Raw genomic sequence first — 14,622 nt, 5'->3', positions numbered from 1 at the left:
CCCCCCCAAAATCAAGGTAGTTTTGCAATAAGGTAATGTAAATTCACCACCGTACAATTTGAACCGTTTCCTGTTGCAGCCACTATGTTTACCCACGCAAGTGAGGTACCGTTTTTTTCGGGAGACCTGGGGGCACGCTGGGTGGGTGGAAATTTGTTGATCCACGCAGATTCCAGAACTTTCCACCACAGAAATGTGAGGAAAATGTGTTTTTTTGGTCAAATTTTTATGTTTGCAAGGGATTCTGGGTAACAAAACCTGGGGGTAGGCAGGCGAGTCACCCCATCCTGAATTCCCCTGGGTGTCTAGTTTTCAAAAATGTATAGGTTTGCTAGGTTTCCCTAGGTGCTGGCAGAGCTACGGCGCAAAAACAAAAGGTAGTCTTTTTGTCCGAATCGTGCTAAATTTCACTGGGAAATTGAGGTGCGACCATGCTGCGTTTTGCGCTGTTTCATGTCGCAGCCACTATGCCTACCCACGCAAGTGAGGTACCGTTTTTTTCGGGAGACCTGGGGGCACGCTGGGTGGGTGGAAATTTGTTGATCCACGCAGATTCCAGAACTTTCCACCACAGAAATGTGAGGAAAATGTGTTTTTTTGGTCAAATTTTTATGTTTGCAAGGGATTCTGGGTAACAAAACCTGGGGGTAGGCAGGCGAGTCACCCCATCCTGAATTCCCCTGGGTGTCTAGTTTTCAAAAATGTATAGGTTTGCTAGGTTTCCCTAGGTGCTGGCAGAGCTACGGCGCAAAAACAAAAGGTAGTCTTTTTGTCCGAATCGTGCTAAATTTCACTGGGAAATTGAGGTGCGACCATGCTGCGTTTTGCGCTGTTTCATGTCGCAGCCACTATGCCTACCCACGCAAGTGAGGTACCGTTTTTTTCGGGAGACCTGGGGGCACGCTGGGTGGGTGGAAATTTGTTGATCCACGCAGATTCCAGAACTTTCCACCACAGAAATGTGAGGAAAATGTGTTTTTTTGGTCAAATTTTTATGTTTGCAAGGGATTCTGGGTAACAAAACCTGGGGGTAGGCAGGCGAGTCACCCCATCCTGAATTCCCCTGGGTGTCTAGTTTTCAAAAATGTATAGGTTTGCTAGGTTTCCCTAGGTGCTGGCAGAGCTACGGCGCAAAAACAAAAGGTAGTCTTTTTGTCCGAATCGTGCTAAATTTCACTGGGAAATTGAGGTGCGACCATGCTGCGTTTTGCGCTGTTTCATGTCGCAGCCACTATGCCTACCCACGCAAGTGAGGTACCGTTTTTTTCGGGAGACCTGGAGGCACGCTGGGTGGGTGGAAATTTGTTGATCCACGCAGATTCCAGAACTTTCCACCACAGAAATGTGAGGAAAATGTGTTTTTTTGGTCAAATTTTTATGTTTGCAAGGGATTCTGGGTAACAAAACCTGGGGGTAGGCAGGCGAGTCACCCCATCCTGAATTCCCCTGGGTGTCTAGTTTTCAAAAATGTATAGGTTTGCTAGGTTTCCCTAGGTGCTGGCAGAGCTACGGCGCAAAAACAAAAGGTAGTCTTTTTGTCCGAATCGTGCTAAATTTCACTGGGAAATTGAGGTGCGACTATGCTGCGTTTTGCGCTGTTTCATGTCGCAGCCACTATGCCTACCCACGCAAGTGAGGTACCGTTTTTTTCGGGAGACCTGGGGGCACGCTGGGTGGGTGGAAATTTGTTGATCCACGCAGATTCCAGAACTTTCCACCACAGAAATGTGAGGAAAATGTGTTTTTTTGGTCAAATTTTTATGTTTGCAAGGGATTCTGGGTAACAAAACCTGGGGGTAGGCAGGCGAGTCACCACATCCTGAATTCCCCTGGGTGTCTAGTTTTCAAAAATGTATAGGTTTGCTAGGTTTCCCTAGGTGCTGGCAGAGCTACGGCGCAAAAACAAAAGGTAGTCTTTTTGTCCGAATCGTGCTAAATTTCACTGGGAAATTGAGGTGCGACCATGCTGCGTTTTGCGCTGTTTCATGTCGCAGCCACTATGCCTACCCACGCAAGTGAGGTACCGTTTTTTTCGGGAGACCTGGGGGCACGCTGGGTGGGTGGAAATTTGTTGATCCACGCAGATTCCAGAACTTTCCACCACAGAAATGTGAGGAAAATGTGTTTTTTTGGTCAAATTTTTATGTTTGCAAGGGATTCTGGGTAACAAAACCTGGGGGTAGGCAGGCGAGTCACCCCATCCTGAATTCCCCTGGGTGTCTAGTTTTCAAAAATGTATAGGTTTGGTAGGTTTCCCTAGGTGCTGGCAGAGCTACGGCGCAAAAACAAAAGGTAGTCTTTTTGTCCGAATCGTGCTAAATTTCACTGGGAAATTGAGGTGCGACCATGCTGCGTTTTGCGCTGTTTCATGTCGCAGCCACTATGCCTACCCACGCAAGTGAGGTACCGTTTTTTTCGGGAGACCTGGGGGCACGCTGGGTGGGTGGAAATTTGTTGATCCACGCAGATTCCAGAACTTTCCACCACAGAAATGTGAGGAAAATGTGTTTTTTTGGTCAAATTTTTATGTTTGCAAGGGATTCTGGGTAACAAAACCTGGGGGTAGGCAGGCGAGTCACCCCATCCTGAATTCCCCTGGGTGTCTAGTTTTAAAAAATGTATAGGTTTGCTAGGTTTCCCTAGGTGCTGGCAGAGCTACGGCGCAAAAACAAAAGGTAGTCTTTTTGTCCGAATCGTGCTAAATTTCACTGGGAAATTGAGGTGCGACCATGCTGCGTTTTGCGCTGTTTCATGTCGCAGCCACTATGCCTACCCACGCAAGTGAGGTACCGTTTTTTTCGGGAGACCTGGGGGCACGCTGGGTGGGTGGAAATTTGTTGATCCACGCAGATTCCAGAACTTTCCACCACAGAAATGTGAGGAAAATGTGTTTTTTTGGTCAAATTTTTATGTTTGCAAGGGATTCTGGGTAACAAAACCTGGGGGTAGGCAGGCGAGTCACCCCATCCTGAATTCCCCTGGGTGTCTAGTTTTCAAAAATGTATAGGTTTGCTAGGTTTCCCTAGGTGCTGGCAGAGCTACGGCGCAAAAACAAAAGGTAGTCTTTTTGTCCGAATCGTGCTAAATTTCACTGGGAAATTGAGGTGCGACCATGCTGCGTTTTGCGCTGTTTCATGTCGCAGCCACTATGCCTACCCACGCAAGTGAGGTACCGTTTTTTTCGGGAGACCTGGGGGCACGCTGGGTGGGTGGAAATTTGTTGATCCACGCAGATTCCAGAACTTTCCACCACAGAAATGTGAGGAAAATGTGTTTTTTTGGTCAAATTTTTATGTTTGCAAGGGATTCTGGGTAACAAAACCTGGGGGTAGGCAGGCGAGTCACCCCATCCTGAATTTCCCTGGGTGTCTAGTTTTCAAAAATGTATAGGTTTGCTAGGTTTCCCTAGGTGCTGGCAGAGCTACGGCGCAAAAACAAAAGGTAGTCTTTTTGTCCGAATCGTGCTAAATTTCACTGGGAAATTGAGGTGCAACCATGCTGCGTTTTGCGCTGTTTCATGTCGCAGCCACTATGCCTACCCACGCAAGTGAGGTACCGTTTTTTTCGGGAGACCTGGGGGCACGCTGGGTGAGTGGAAATTTGTTGATCCACGCAGATTCCAGAACTTTCCACCACAGAAATGTGAGGAAAATGTGTTTTTTTGGTCAAATTTTTATGTTTGCAAGGGATTCTGGGTAACAAAACCTGGGGGTAGGCAGGCGAGTCACCCCATCCTGAATTCCCCTGGGTGTCTAGTTTTCAAAAATGTATAGGTTTGCTAGGTTTCCCTAGATGCTGGCAGAGCTACGGCGCAAAAACAAAAGGTAGTCTTTTTGTCCGAATCGTGCTAAATTTCACTGGGAAATTGAGGTGCGACCATGCTGCGTTTTGCGCTGTTTCATGTCGCAGCCACTATGCCTACCCACGCAAGTGAGGTACCGTTTTTTTCGGGAGACCTGGGGGCACGCTGGGTGGGTGGAAATTTGTTGATCCACGCAGATTCCAGAACTTTCCACCACAGAAATGTGAGGAAAATGTGTTTTTTTGGTCAAATTTTTATGTTTGCAAGGGATTCTGGGTAACAAAACCTGGGGGTAGGCAGGCGAGTCACCCCATCCTGAATTTCCCTGGGTGTCTAGTTTTCAAAAATGTATAGGTTTGCTAGGTTTCCCTAGGTGCTGGCAGAGCTACGGCGCAAAAACAAAAGGTAGTCTTTTTGTCCGAATCGTGCTAAATTTCACTGGGAAATTGAGGTGCGACCATGCTGCGTTTTGCGCTGTTTCATGTCGCAGCCACTATGCCTACCCACGCAAGTGAGGTACCGTTTTTTTCGGGAGACCTGGGGGCACGCTGGGTGGGTGGAAATTTGTTGATCCACGCAGATTCCAGAACTTACCACCACAGAAATGTGAGGAAAATGTGTTTTTTTGGTCAAATTTTTATGTTTGCAAGGGATTCTGGGTAACAAAACCTGGGGATAGGCAGGCGAGTCACCCCATCCTGAATTTCCCTGGGTGTCTAGTTTTCAAAAATGTATAGGTTTGCTAGGTTTCCCTAGGTGCTGGCAGAGCTACGGTGCAAAAACAAAAGGTAGTCTTTTTGTCCGAATCGTGCTAAATTTCACTGGGAAATTGAGGTGCGACCATGCTGCGTTTTGCGCTGTTTCATGTCGCAGCCACTATGCCTACCCACGCAAGTGAGGTACCGTTTTTTTCGGGAGACCTGGGGGCACGTTGGGTGGGTGGAAATTTGTTGATCCACGCAGATTCCAGAACTTTCCACCACAGAAATGTGAGGAAAATGTGTTTATTTTGTGAAAAACTTAGCTTTGCAAGGGATTCTGGGTAACAAAACCTGGTGGTAGGCAGTCGAGTCACCCCATCCTGAATTCCCCTGGGTGTCTACTTTTCAAAAATGTATAGGTTTGCAAGGTTTCCCTAGGTGCCGGCAGAGCTAGGGTGCAAAAACTACAGGTAGGCACTTTGCCAAAAAAGGGTCAATTTGTAACTGCTAAATTTAGGTGTGACCACGTTGCATTTTCCGCCGTTTCCTGTCGCAGGCACAAGGCCGACCCACACAAGTGAGGTACCGTTTTTATCGGGACACTTGGGGTAATTCAGATTTGTAAATCAACTGTTATTACCAATTGAGCTTTCATGCATTTCTCCCTTTGAATGAAAGACATTGAGTAAAAAAAAAATCTTTATGAAAAATGACCAATAATTCTCATGCTAGTATGAGTATTCCCAACTTTGAAAATGTGCAATTATATACTGTTTCTGAAGTCTATAATTTGTACCCAATTCAGAAATACATAGGTGTCTTTCATACAGATTATTCCATGTATACATTTTCCAAGACAAAGTGCACTATACCCAGTAAATGAAAAAATACCATTGCAAGTTGCTGCTCAGTTTTTGGATCTGGGTTCGTCGGGTTCTTGGTGAAACTACAAGTCCTATATATCCCCACAACCAGGAAGGTCTAACGGATGTAACGGTATATTGCTTTCCAAGAGCTGTCAAAATTAGAAAAAGTTATAGGTGAAAACGTTGAGACAAAAGGCTGTTTTTTTCAACAAAATTTCAAATATTCCAATATCTAACTGTTAGTTTCTATAACGAAACCTTCATGGATTTAGACAAATGACCCCTTTATGAATTCAGAATTTTGTCTACTTTTCGAAAATGTAAAGCTTTCCAGGATCCATTATTGCTTTCAAACTCATTTCTACCATTAACTGGAAGGAGGTGGAAAGCTCTAAAAATAGCAAAAATAGGCTATGTCCCAGAAAAATGCCAAAACTGAGTGAAAAATTTCGGTTCTCTGACAAAAGTCTGTCATTCCCTGAAAGCTGAGAAAATGGAGATTTCAGCCCCACAAACCTTTTTGTGATACCATTTTCAGGGAAACACCCAGAGGCTTTCATTTGCAGCCCGTTTTTCCCATTTTTCTGAAAAAAACAAAAAAATCACTATATTTTGCTAAATTTCTGGGCCCCCTCCAAGGGAATCCACAAACCCAGGGCGCCTTTAGAATCCACATGATGTTGGAAGAAAAGGACGCAAATTTGGCGTGGATACCTTATGTGGTCAAAAAGTTACAAGGGCCTAAGCGCGCACTACTCCAAAACGCCAAAAAAAGCCTCAGCACAGGAGGGGAAAAGGCCTAGCAGCGAAGGGGTTAAGCGCCTCTCATAGAGGTACAGAAAGAGTGGGCAGGAGAGTCTGAGGGCAAAGAAATCTTGATCGCTAGCATCCACTGTGTATTCGATGCTGCAGACGCAACCTCTAAGGGCATCAATACAAGCTTTGTACTCGGGTGCGAAGTCTGACTCAGTAAATCCGGGTTCAAGCACGAGGTCTTGCAGCATTGCCTCAACCTCCCATTCAGTGAAGCGTACCATTTCATCCCTCACCTGACGGGATGCTGTGGAAAATAAAAAAATATACTGAGACAGCAAAGCCTATGGGAGTGCTTCAGTTCACCTAGTGTAAGGGCTCCTTTCATAAGCAGTAGCCCAAAGGGGGAGCAAAGACCACCTCGTCTGAGCAATCCGGCTCATGAGACACAGCAGGCTTCTCATCAGCAGGCCAAGAGGGGGTACAATAGTGGCTCCTACAGAGATAACCGGGTTGGGGAGCAAAGGTGGCTTCAGCAAGAGAGCTGCAAACTCCAAAAAGTGACTTGACCCACACGCCTGATCACATGTCATCTATTAAGGGAGGATACACACCTTCCCCTCTTGCTGGAAGTAAATCATATTTGACAAGTTGGTCCTAGCTGTAGTCCAACACGATTATTGCCTCAAACTATACATCCCCTCTTTTTCTGCAGGTAGATATTATGATTACGCTAGATCCAAGGACTCCTGTTTCCACATTCCCACTCACTCTACTCATCGACTGTACCTTTGCTTTGTCTACTGTTCAAAGTGCTTCCTTTCGAGGTCGCCATCGCTCTAAGGGTGTTTGCTAAGGACCTAGTAGTGGTGGTTGTGCATTTGCGAAGGGAGGGCATTCATGTCTTTCCCTACCTTGATGATTCTCTGATCAAGACCCCATGCATTTCCAACTAAGGAAGATGTCCCAGTGCATCTCATGACTTGAAAGACTTTTTTTTTTAAGAAACAACTTACAGTCTGAGCCCAACACTTGCAGCAAGTTGGAGTGTCTTATATAGTGGTGTCTGCTCCTCAGCCTAGGCTTCTCTATAAACACTACCAAGTTCCACCTGCAGCCTATTAAAAACCGACATTTCCAAAGGTCCTAATTGGGCACATTCATGGCAGAAGCTTAACCCAACCAACATAGAGTTCTATTTTTTGAGTACCTGCTTTATCTTTTTCTGCCTAGGTGTCCGCTCACAGGATGGTCTGTAATGCCCCTTCTAGAAATAATGGACTCTTGCATCGCAATTGTTCCTTGTGCAAGGCTTCACATGTGCCACCTCCAAGAGTGCCTCACAGCTCAGTAGTCTCAAGGATCACTGGGAGGTTCTGGTGTTGAGGCCAAAGTGCACCGCTCTTGAGGCACCAACTCGTTGCAATGGAGTCATTTTGCAGACACTATACCATAAGTGACCATTACCACAGACACCTCTCCCAGACTAGTGTGTGCATCTCAATGCCTTGATTTTCCAGGGAATATGGCTTTCTCAAAGGCAGGGTTGCCACATGAACTGCTTGGAACTGCTAACCATTCACTTTGTTCTGAAATATTCTTACTAGTGATTCAGGACAAAATGATCCTGAACAAGAAAGACATTCTGATCGCCATGTACTAGCTACAGAAACATGGCGGCACAAACTCCCTTAAGTTCTCTCACTTAGCCAGCAAGTTTGGCATTGGGCACTCTGCCACAACATTCACCTCCTGGCGGAGCATATCTCAGGCAGACAACAACTTTATGGACCTGCTCAGCAGGATGCATCCATAAGCCTGTGAGTGGGTAACTCAACTTCCATGTGCTTCACAGATACTTCCAACTTCGGGGCACTCCAAAGATGGACCTCTTTGCCACCCCAGAAAAAGCTAAATGCCCAAGGTTTCTTGCCAGCTGCCCACATTCCATGGACAATGCACTATGGATGAACTTGTCAGGGATTTTTGCCTACACTTTTTCTTCTCTCCTGATTCCTCCATGTGTGGTGAGGAACCTCAGGCAAACATCACTAACCCTCATTCTAGACAGCCCTGGAACTACACCCTCCTGGAGATGTATGTCAGTTCTCAAAAATGCCTTCAATCAGGCCATACCTTCTCATGCAGAGGCAAGGTCGAGTGAGGCATCCGTGGCTCAGGCAGCTCAACCTGGTGTTTCGGCACCTGAGGTACTAGAATTTAGGTCCCTTAACCTTCCTCACGAATGTATGTCCATCTTAAAAGAAGTCCAACAGCCTACAACTCTGGCTTGTTACACAGCAAAATGGAATAAGTTTGTTTATCACAGCAGTTTCAAAATGCTGGACCTGCTAAAGCCTACTGTTCAGGATTGTATTGCCTACCTTTTACACTTGCAAAAAGTAGGCTTTGCCTACACGTAACCACTGTTGCAGCTTACATGCAGATCCAAGAACGCTCGACCCGCTTCAAAATTCTAGGTATTCAGGGCATTCATGAAGGGTCGTAAGAAGGTGATACACCTAAGAGAGTACCCCCTGCTCCCATGTGGAATCTCAATATGGTCCTCACCAGGCTCATGGGACCATAATTTGAACCTAGTCATTTGTGCCTCTTTTAGTTTTTCTCCTGGAAAGTGACCTTACTGGAGGACGCTATTTCATCAACTGCTCATCCTTCTATAGCCCTTAATACTGGCCCATAAGGATGTGCTTAGAACCAATCCTAAGTTCCTCCCTCCCTAAGATGGTATCACCCTTCCACCTTAAGGACACCATGGAGCTCCCACAAGCAGATTCCATTGCAGAGAGAGCACATTTGAGTATTTGTGTTTTATCTACAATCGAACAACCCCAGGAGAGTGAGGCCTTCTGCTGTGCCTAGGGGGATGGACCCTATCAGGGAACGCATTGTAGGGAGAGCACTCTACCAATTAGAAGTCAAAAGAGCTCCTGTATACTAATTTGATAAGACCAAGCAGTTTCGTAAATTGGACCAGCAATGTGTCTCCTATGCAAAGCCTCGGAGAGGACATCCCATTTCCAAGGTAGGCATAGCTAGTAGGATAGTCAAATGTATTCAGACTTAATATCATAAGGCAAAGGGGGTTCTATCTGCTCCACCCAGGGTGCACTCCACCTCCAAAAAAGGAGCAACCGGTGCCTTCCTAAGAAACCACCCAATAGCGGATATTTGATGGGCAGTCACCCGGTGAACACTGCACACCTGTACCAAGCACTACTGTTTGAAACATTGACAGGCTAAGATGTCCAGACATCTGCATTTTTCACACGCTAGCCACCACTTCTGTAGGGTGCTGCTCTACAGCCCATGCTTAGCATGTGTGCCAACAGCTACAAATGCTATGAACAGAAAATGCTACTTACTCTTTAAGCGTCTGTGTGTATCGCTGTTCACTTGCGCCCACCCTTCTGCTCTGAAGCCCGGTTCTTACAGATCCTTAGCCTTCTCAATTTCACTACACATTGCGTTTGATTCACCGTACTTTCACACTCCATACATACTGTTACTCGCTGTGCGATAAACAATCAAACATGGAGTTGGTGCCCATGATCAAGGTACAGTAAGAAGAGGAGTTTAACCACATTTCATGACTTGCGACTTCTTTAAACAACAAGCATTGGCATTGCCAATAGGTCTCGCTTTTGGGCCCTTATAAGTAGTTATGCAGCATAATTTCCTTGTTGCAACAACATAAAATGTTGCATGCATAAACACTTAGATGGTCCCAAAAGCGAGCCCTATTGGCTATTTGCAATGCAATAAGTCTTGCATTTAGGCAACTTTAAGCTGTTGGCATAGTAAATGACAATGCCTTTTCAATTTATTGTAAAAGTAAAAACTTTTGAAAGTTATTGTCATTTACAATGCCATTATGTTCAATTTAAGTAAATGGGAGACCTATAGCATTGCAAATGATTGTTATTTATGATGTGTAGCCTGGCGTTGCGTGTGTGAGTGGCGTTGCGTGTGTGAGTGGCGTTGCGTGTGTGAGTGGCGTTGCGTGTGTGAGTGGCGTGGCGTGTGTGAGTGGCGCTGCGTGTGTGAGTGGCGCTGCGTGTGTGAGTGGCGCTGCGTGTGTGAGTGGCGCTGCGTGTGTGAGTGGCGCTGCGTGAGTGAGTGGCGTTGCGTGCGTGAGTGGCGTTGCGTGCGTGAGTGGCGTTGCGTGCGTGAGTGGCGTTGCGTGCGTGAGTGGCGTCGTGTGTGAGTGGCGTTGCGTGTGTGAGTGGCGTTGCGTGTGTGAGTGGCGTTGCGTGTGTGAGTGGCGTTGCGTGTGTGAGTGTGGTGTTGCGTGTGTGAGTGTGGTGTTGCGTGGATGATAGTGGGCTTGCGTGGGTGTGAGTGGCGTTGCGTGTCTGTAAGTGTTGCTGTCTGGGTGAAAGTGGCACAGAGCCTTTGATGTGGCCTGGCGCAGGAGAAATGCTGCTGCTGCTAATTAAATACAAGAGCGGCCGGGAAGCGGCCGGGAAACACAAGTACGGCCGGCCACATAATTAGGGGAGGAGAAGCCGCACAGCACACGCTGGGAGAAGCCCTTTGATGTGCTGTGCGGCCGCGATGCGCGCTCTGTGCTGGGGGAGGGCCATTAGCCTGAACTCGCGGCAAGATCAAACGAAGGGTGGGAGGGACATTGAGGAACAGATGGCCATGAAAGTGTATGGGCCAAAAGCGCGTGCCTGTGGCCACATGCACTCGAAGAAAACGCCACGAAAAAATGCGGTGGTTTGACAATCAGTTCGAGCACTTGAATTCTCGCCATTTCCCATTCCTTCGGAATGGTAAAGGACGAGACCTAAAAAAACAATTTGCAAATATCCAAGGCCAGCACTAGATGGCAGGAGTATGTGAAGCATGTGAATCTACAACATTACCCGCTACAAACAGATTCTTACAGGGTAAGGATTTTTCCCTTAATGTGGTAAGCCTGAAAATATAAAAAGGTGCACACCTCGCTTACTCAATGTGAACCAAATGTAATTCAAGTTTTGATTGATCTTGGGCTTGTGCGCGTGCTGCCGTTATGGTGAGAGAGATCAGACCCCGGTCACTCCCTGTGTGCTAAATAGAAAGAAGGCTCTGGATCACTACAGCCTGAAAACGGAGCACAGCATTAAAGATGACGCTAATCGTCTCAAATAGATTATTCTTACGAAATTGGTATTCTTGACTCAAAAAGTTCAAAAGGCTCTTGTATTTAAACGCATCATTATACATGTCATATTCAAAACATTTGCACCTGAGACATGATTTTTGTTGCAATACTAAACAATCTGTTGCATAATACTTTGCATTACAGTGTCATGCAAAACAATAGTAATCAATGTCACATAATTGTCAGATATAGAATTTCAAAACAAAATGAAATTAAAGAAAGATCCCAATGCATTTCGGGTTCCAACAAATGAACCCTTCTTCAGGGGATGTATCAATTGTGTGTCCAATCCGATTAATATCCAAAAATTCTGTTCACAGGAACCTACAACACAATTTGTTTCAATTGATAAATTAAGAATTGATGGTAAAAAAAAAACTATACATGCATGAGCATACAGATCAATGATAAAATTAGAATTTGCACTCTCAAAAAGTTGATGAGCTTAAAAGAGAAGAGATTGAGAAAGAAAAATAGGGCGTGAGTATTACGACGTGAAGAATGTCGTGGATAGTTAGAAGCCAAAGCTCCCAGCCTTTCTATATTGTTGCCACGAGGTGAGATGAACCCCAACTATTTGTACCTTAGGTGGAGATTCAGATATTTAAGATCTATTCTTACCGATCTCAGCGGTTGAATGCCAGTAAACTACGGAGTTGAAAACTATTAGTCTGGCAACGTGCTGGTCTGCTAACAGGGGAACCTCCCGTGCGTGTAAGCTGTAATGAGTGAAAAAAGAACACTCGATCATGCTGCTATGGAACTAGCCCGTGATTGAGAAATGTTAAACTGCTTACCGCTAACCTTGTCTGAATTGTCAGCGGGCTTGTCTTGAACAAAGATACGGAGCGCTAAGTGTAATCCACTTCGCTTCTGTCAACAAAAACATGGGAAACACGCTGAAAACGTATGTTTCCGCTTTGGTCTAAAAAATAGTAATCAGTGATCCACTGTTTACATTAAAAACTCACCAGAGCGCCAGTGTTCCTGTGTTCGGAGAAAGCCTTCGTGTATTGCTATGCCGCGATACGCTACAAGCTATCCCTGCATGCTTTGCTTATTTAACGGCATAGAGTGCCATTTAGAAATTCTCAAATGCCGGGTTCGAAACCCGACACGGTCGTTACGAACCTGTATAGTTAGAAAAAGTGAAGTACACTAGTTCTCAAAAATGAAAATGAATAATAAAAAATAAAGCTAAATATAAGCAGAAGTCGCTGTGCTCTTATGACGTTCTACCAGATGTTGGCGTATGTAAACTAAAAGCGTGTTAACAAATATAAGCCTGCTTCCATGAGAAACTTTACTGTGCACACACTGTGGTGCATCTGTGTGCTAGAAACTGAATCTATGGATTAGCCCCCCAAAAAGTAGAGTTGAAACGCCATGTCTCACTAGTGAAACGGCTTGAAATGTATGTGATGAGCCTCCTAATGTAGAGGTTCAACCTAATAGATGGCAGCTAGACTGAGTGAAGTAAAGCTTGGTTTAAGCCTTAAAATATGGCATGGATCTGAAGCAATGTTAGACATCCCAGTTTTTACGTCTTTCTACATGAGAAGAATGTGAGTGTGTACTCCTTCAGAGTTAGGAGTTAATGTCATTCTCTTGCTGCCTTATGCTTCATTCTGGTTTTCTGCACTGTCACCTGTTTCTTATTTTCAGATTGCTGCATTTCCTCTGATCCGTTTTTCACATGCGTTTGTAGGTTATTTGTAGACTTTACAGCAAGCATTCTGGTAGAGTAGAACCCCATATGACCTTCACCATAAACATGATCAATGGATAAAAAAAGTTGTCCCTCTCATTACAATAACAACAACAGAGTAACCAGGCCTGAGAGTAACTGAATATTTGGGTTAATCACATATATAAAAAACAAATCACACACGATACAGATTGTGCATATTGTATCTGATGCCTGTTTGAATGTCCCTCTCATCATGTGTGTTCCTTTGTTTTGCAGCTGCAGTGCTCCAACGATGGTTTCTCAGTCATTGCAGATTACTTTGGACGTGGCGTGTTCAACAAACTCACCCTCATCACAGACCTGCCTGCTGGCAAATCCACCGCCCCTATTGATGCTGGCCTGCAGCGAGAGCTACTGATTCACACCAAGCGCACCTCCTAAGCGTGTGTTTTCAACTTAATTCACTCTGTGGGGAGCATTGTAAATACTTAATTTAGCTCATGGATTGATAAGTCACAGAGATCCGAATACATCACTCTAGAGAGCAGGCCAAGCACTCTTTCCCACTGTGCCTCACGGTGTCCTGTTCATAGCTTGAAACTAATGTGGTAATGCCAGAGGAGTCTAACTTTCTGTGAGAATCTGACGCGAGTGCTTTATTCTCGCCCCTTCTGATCCTTGGTGGATCACCTTGGACTGGTCCATATGTATGCTTAGTCCAATGATGTTTTGGTACAAACTGTTCCATATTGGTTTGCTGGGAAGTCACAATATTGGTCTGGAACGAGAAAAAAGCGGTTATGTAAATCTAACCTTTGTTACATCCTCTGTCTCTATTTATTGTGCACTGTAAAATGCTTTGTGCTCTTTGAACGCAGTTGAAGCTTTCCTTTGTGTACAGAAAGTTAAGGCATTAAATGCTGAATATATAAAAAAAAATTTAAAACCCAAAATTGGTTTATTAACTTTTGTCAGAATACACATATACCGGTCATGTAATACAATATGGGAGGCCCACATGGACCCTAGTACAGTAGAACAGCCTTACTACATGGAGCATAGCAATGATCATGAGGTAAACATAAAGACAGCCTTCGTAAACCAACAGCGAGGCTACAGCACGACCAGGGAGCATCACAAGATTGGAAGCAACATAGTGTGCCATCTAGGAGCCTGAACAACAACTTCCTCGTTCAATAGAACATTGTGGGTGGAGCAAACCCAGCTCCCCAAACAAATATTGTGGCAACCAGAGGAAGTGAGTGTTGTGGAATTTCAGCTTAGGCGTCTACAAAACAAGTCCTAAAATAACAGCAGAGCGGGGGCTATGCAATGATGAAGCCTTGGCCAGCATTCACCTAAAATAAGGAAAGGGGCCAGCAAGCTCAACAGTGGGTGACAAGAAAATAAGGAAATGATCCGTCTGCACGAAGCAAAGGAAAAGAAAGGTACTGCTTTAAGGGCAAGGAGGGACAGATGGGAGGGGGGGAAGTAGTTGGGGAGCGCCAGAGGCCTTCTGTGGTATCCCTAGTAATTGTGAGAGCATAGAAACAGCTAGGTTCTGGACCGCCATACAGGAAAGTCAATCAAACAGGTGACGGGCACGCAGTCTAGGGGGCTGATAGCAGAGGTGTTCC

The 14,622-nt window shown here is 45.3% G+C and overlaps 1 protein-coding gene across 1 annotated transcript in view; it reads left to right on the top strand.

Annotated features, from left to right (window-relative positions):
* The window catches only part of VPS11 (VPS11 core subunit of CORVET and HOPS complexes), a 141,414-nt gene extending 127,476 nt beyond the window's left edge, over nt 1-13,938 (top strand). The window contains exon 16 of the mRNA XM_078682206.1: nt 13,262-13,938. Within this exon, the coding sequence (XP_078538332.1) occupies nt 13,262-13,426 (165 nt within the window). The 3' untranslated portion in view covers nt 13,427-13,938. The remainder of the gene's footprint in view (nt 1-13,261) is intronic.
* Nucleotides 13,939-14,622: the final 684 nt, after the last annotated feature.

The sequence above is a fragment of the Lissotriton helveticus genome, chromosome 3_1 (assembly GCF_964261635.1).
Source record: "Lissotriton helveticus chromosome 3_1, aLisHel1.1, whole genome shotgun sequence".
Classification (NCBI taxonomy): Eukaryota; Metazoa; Chordata; class Amphibia; order Caudata; family Salamandridae; genus Lissotriton; species Lissotriton helveticus.
The sequence above is the reverse complement of the archived record's forward strand: the minus strand, read 5'-3'. Positions and strand labels throughout refer to the sequence as shown.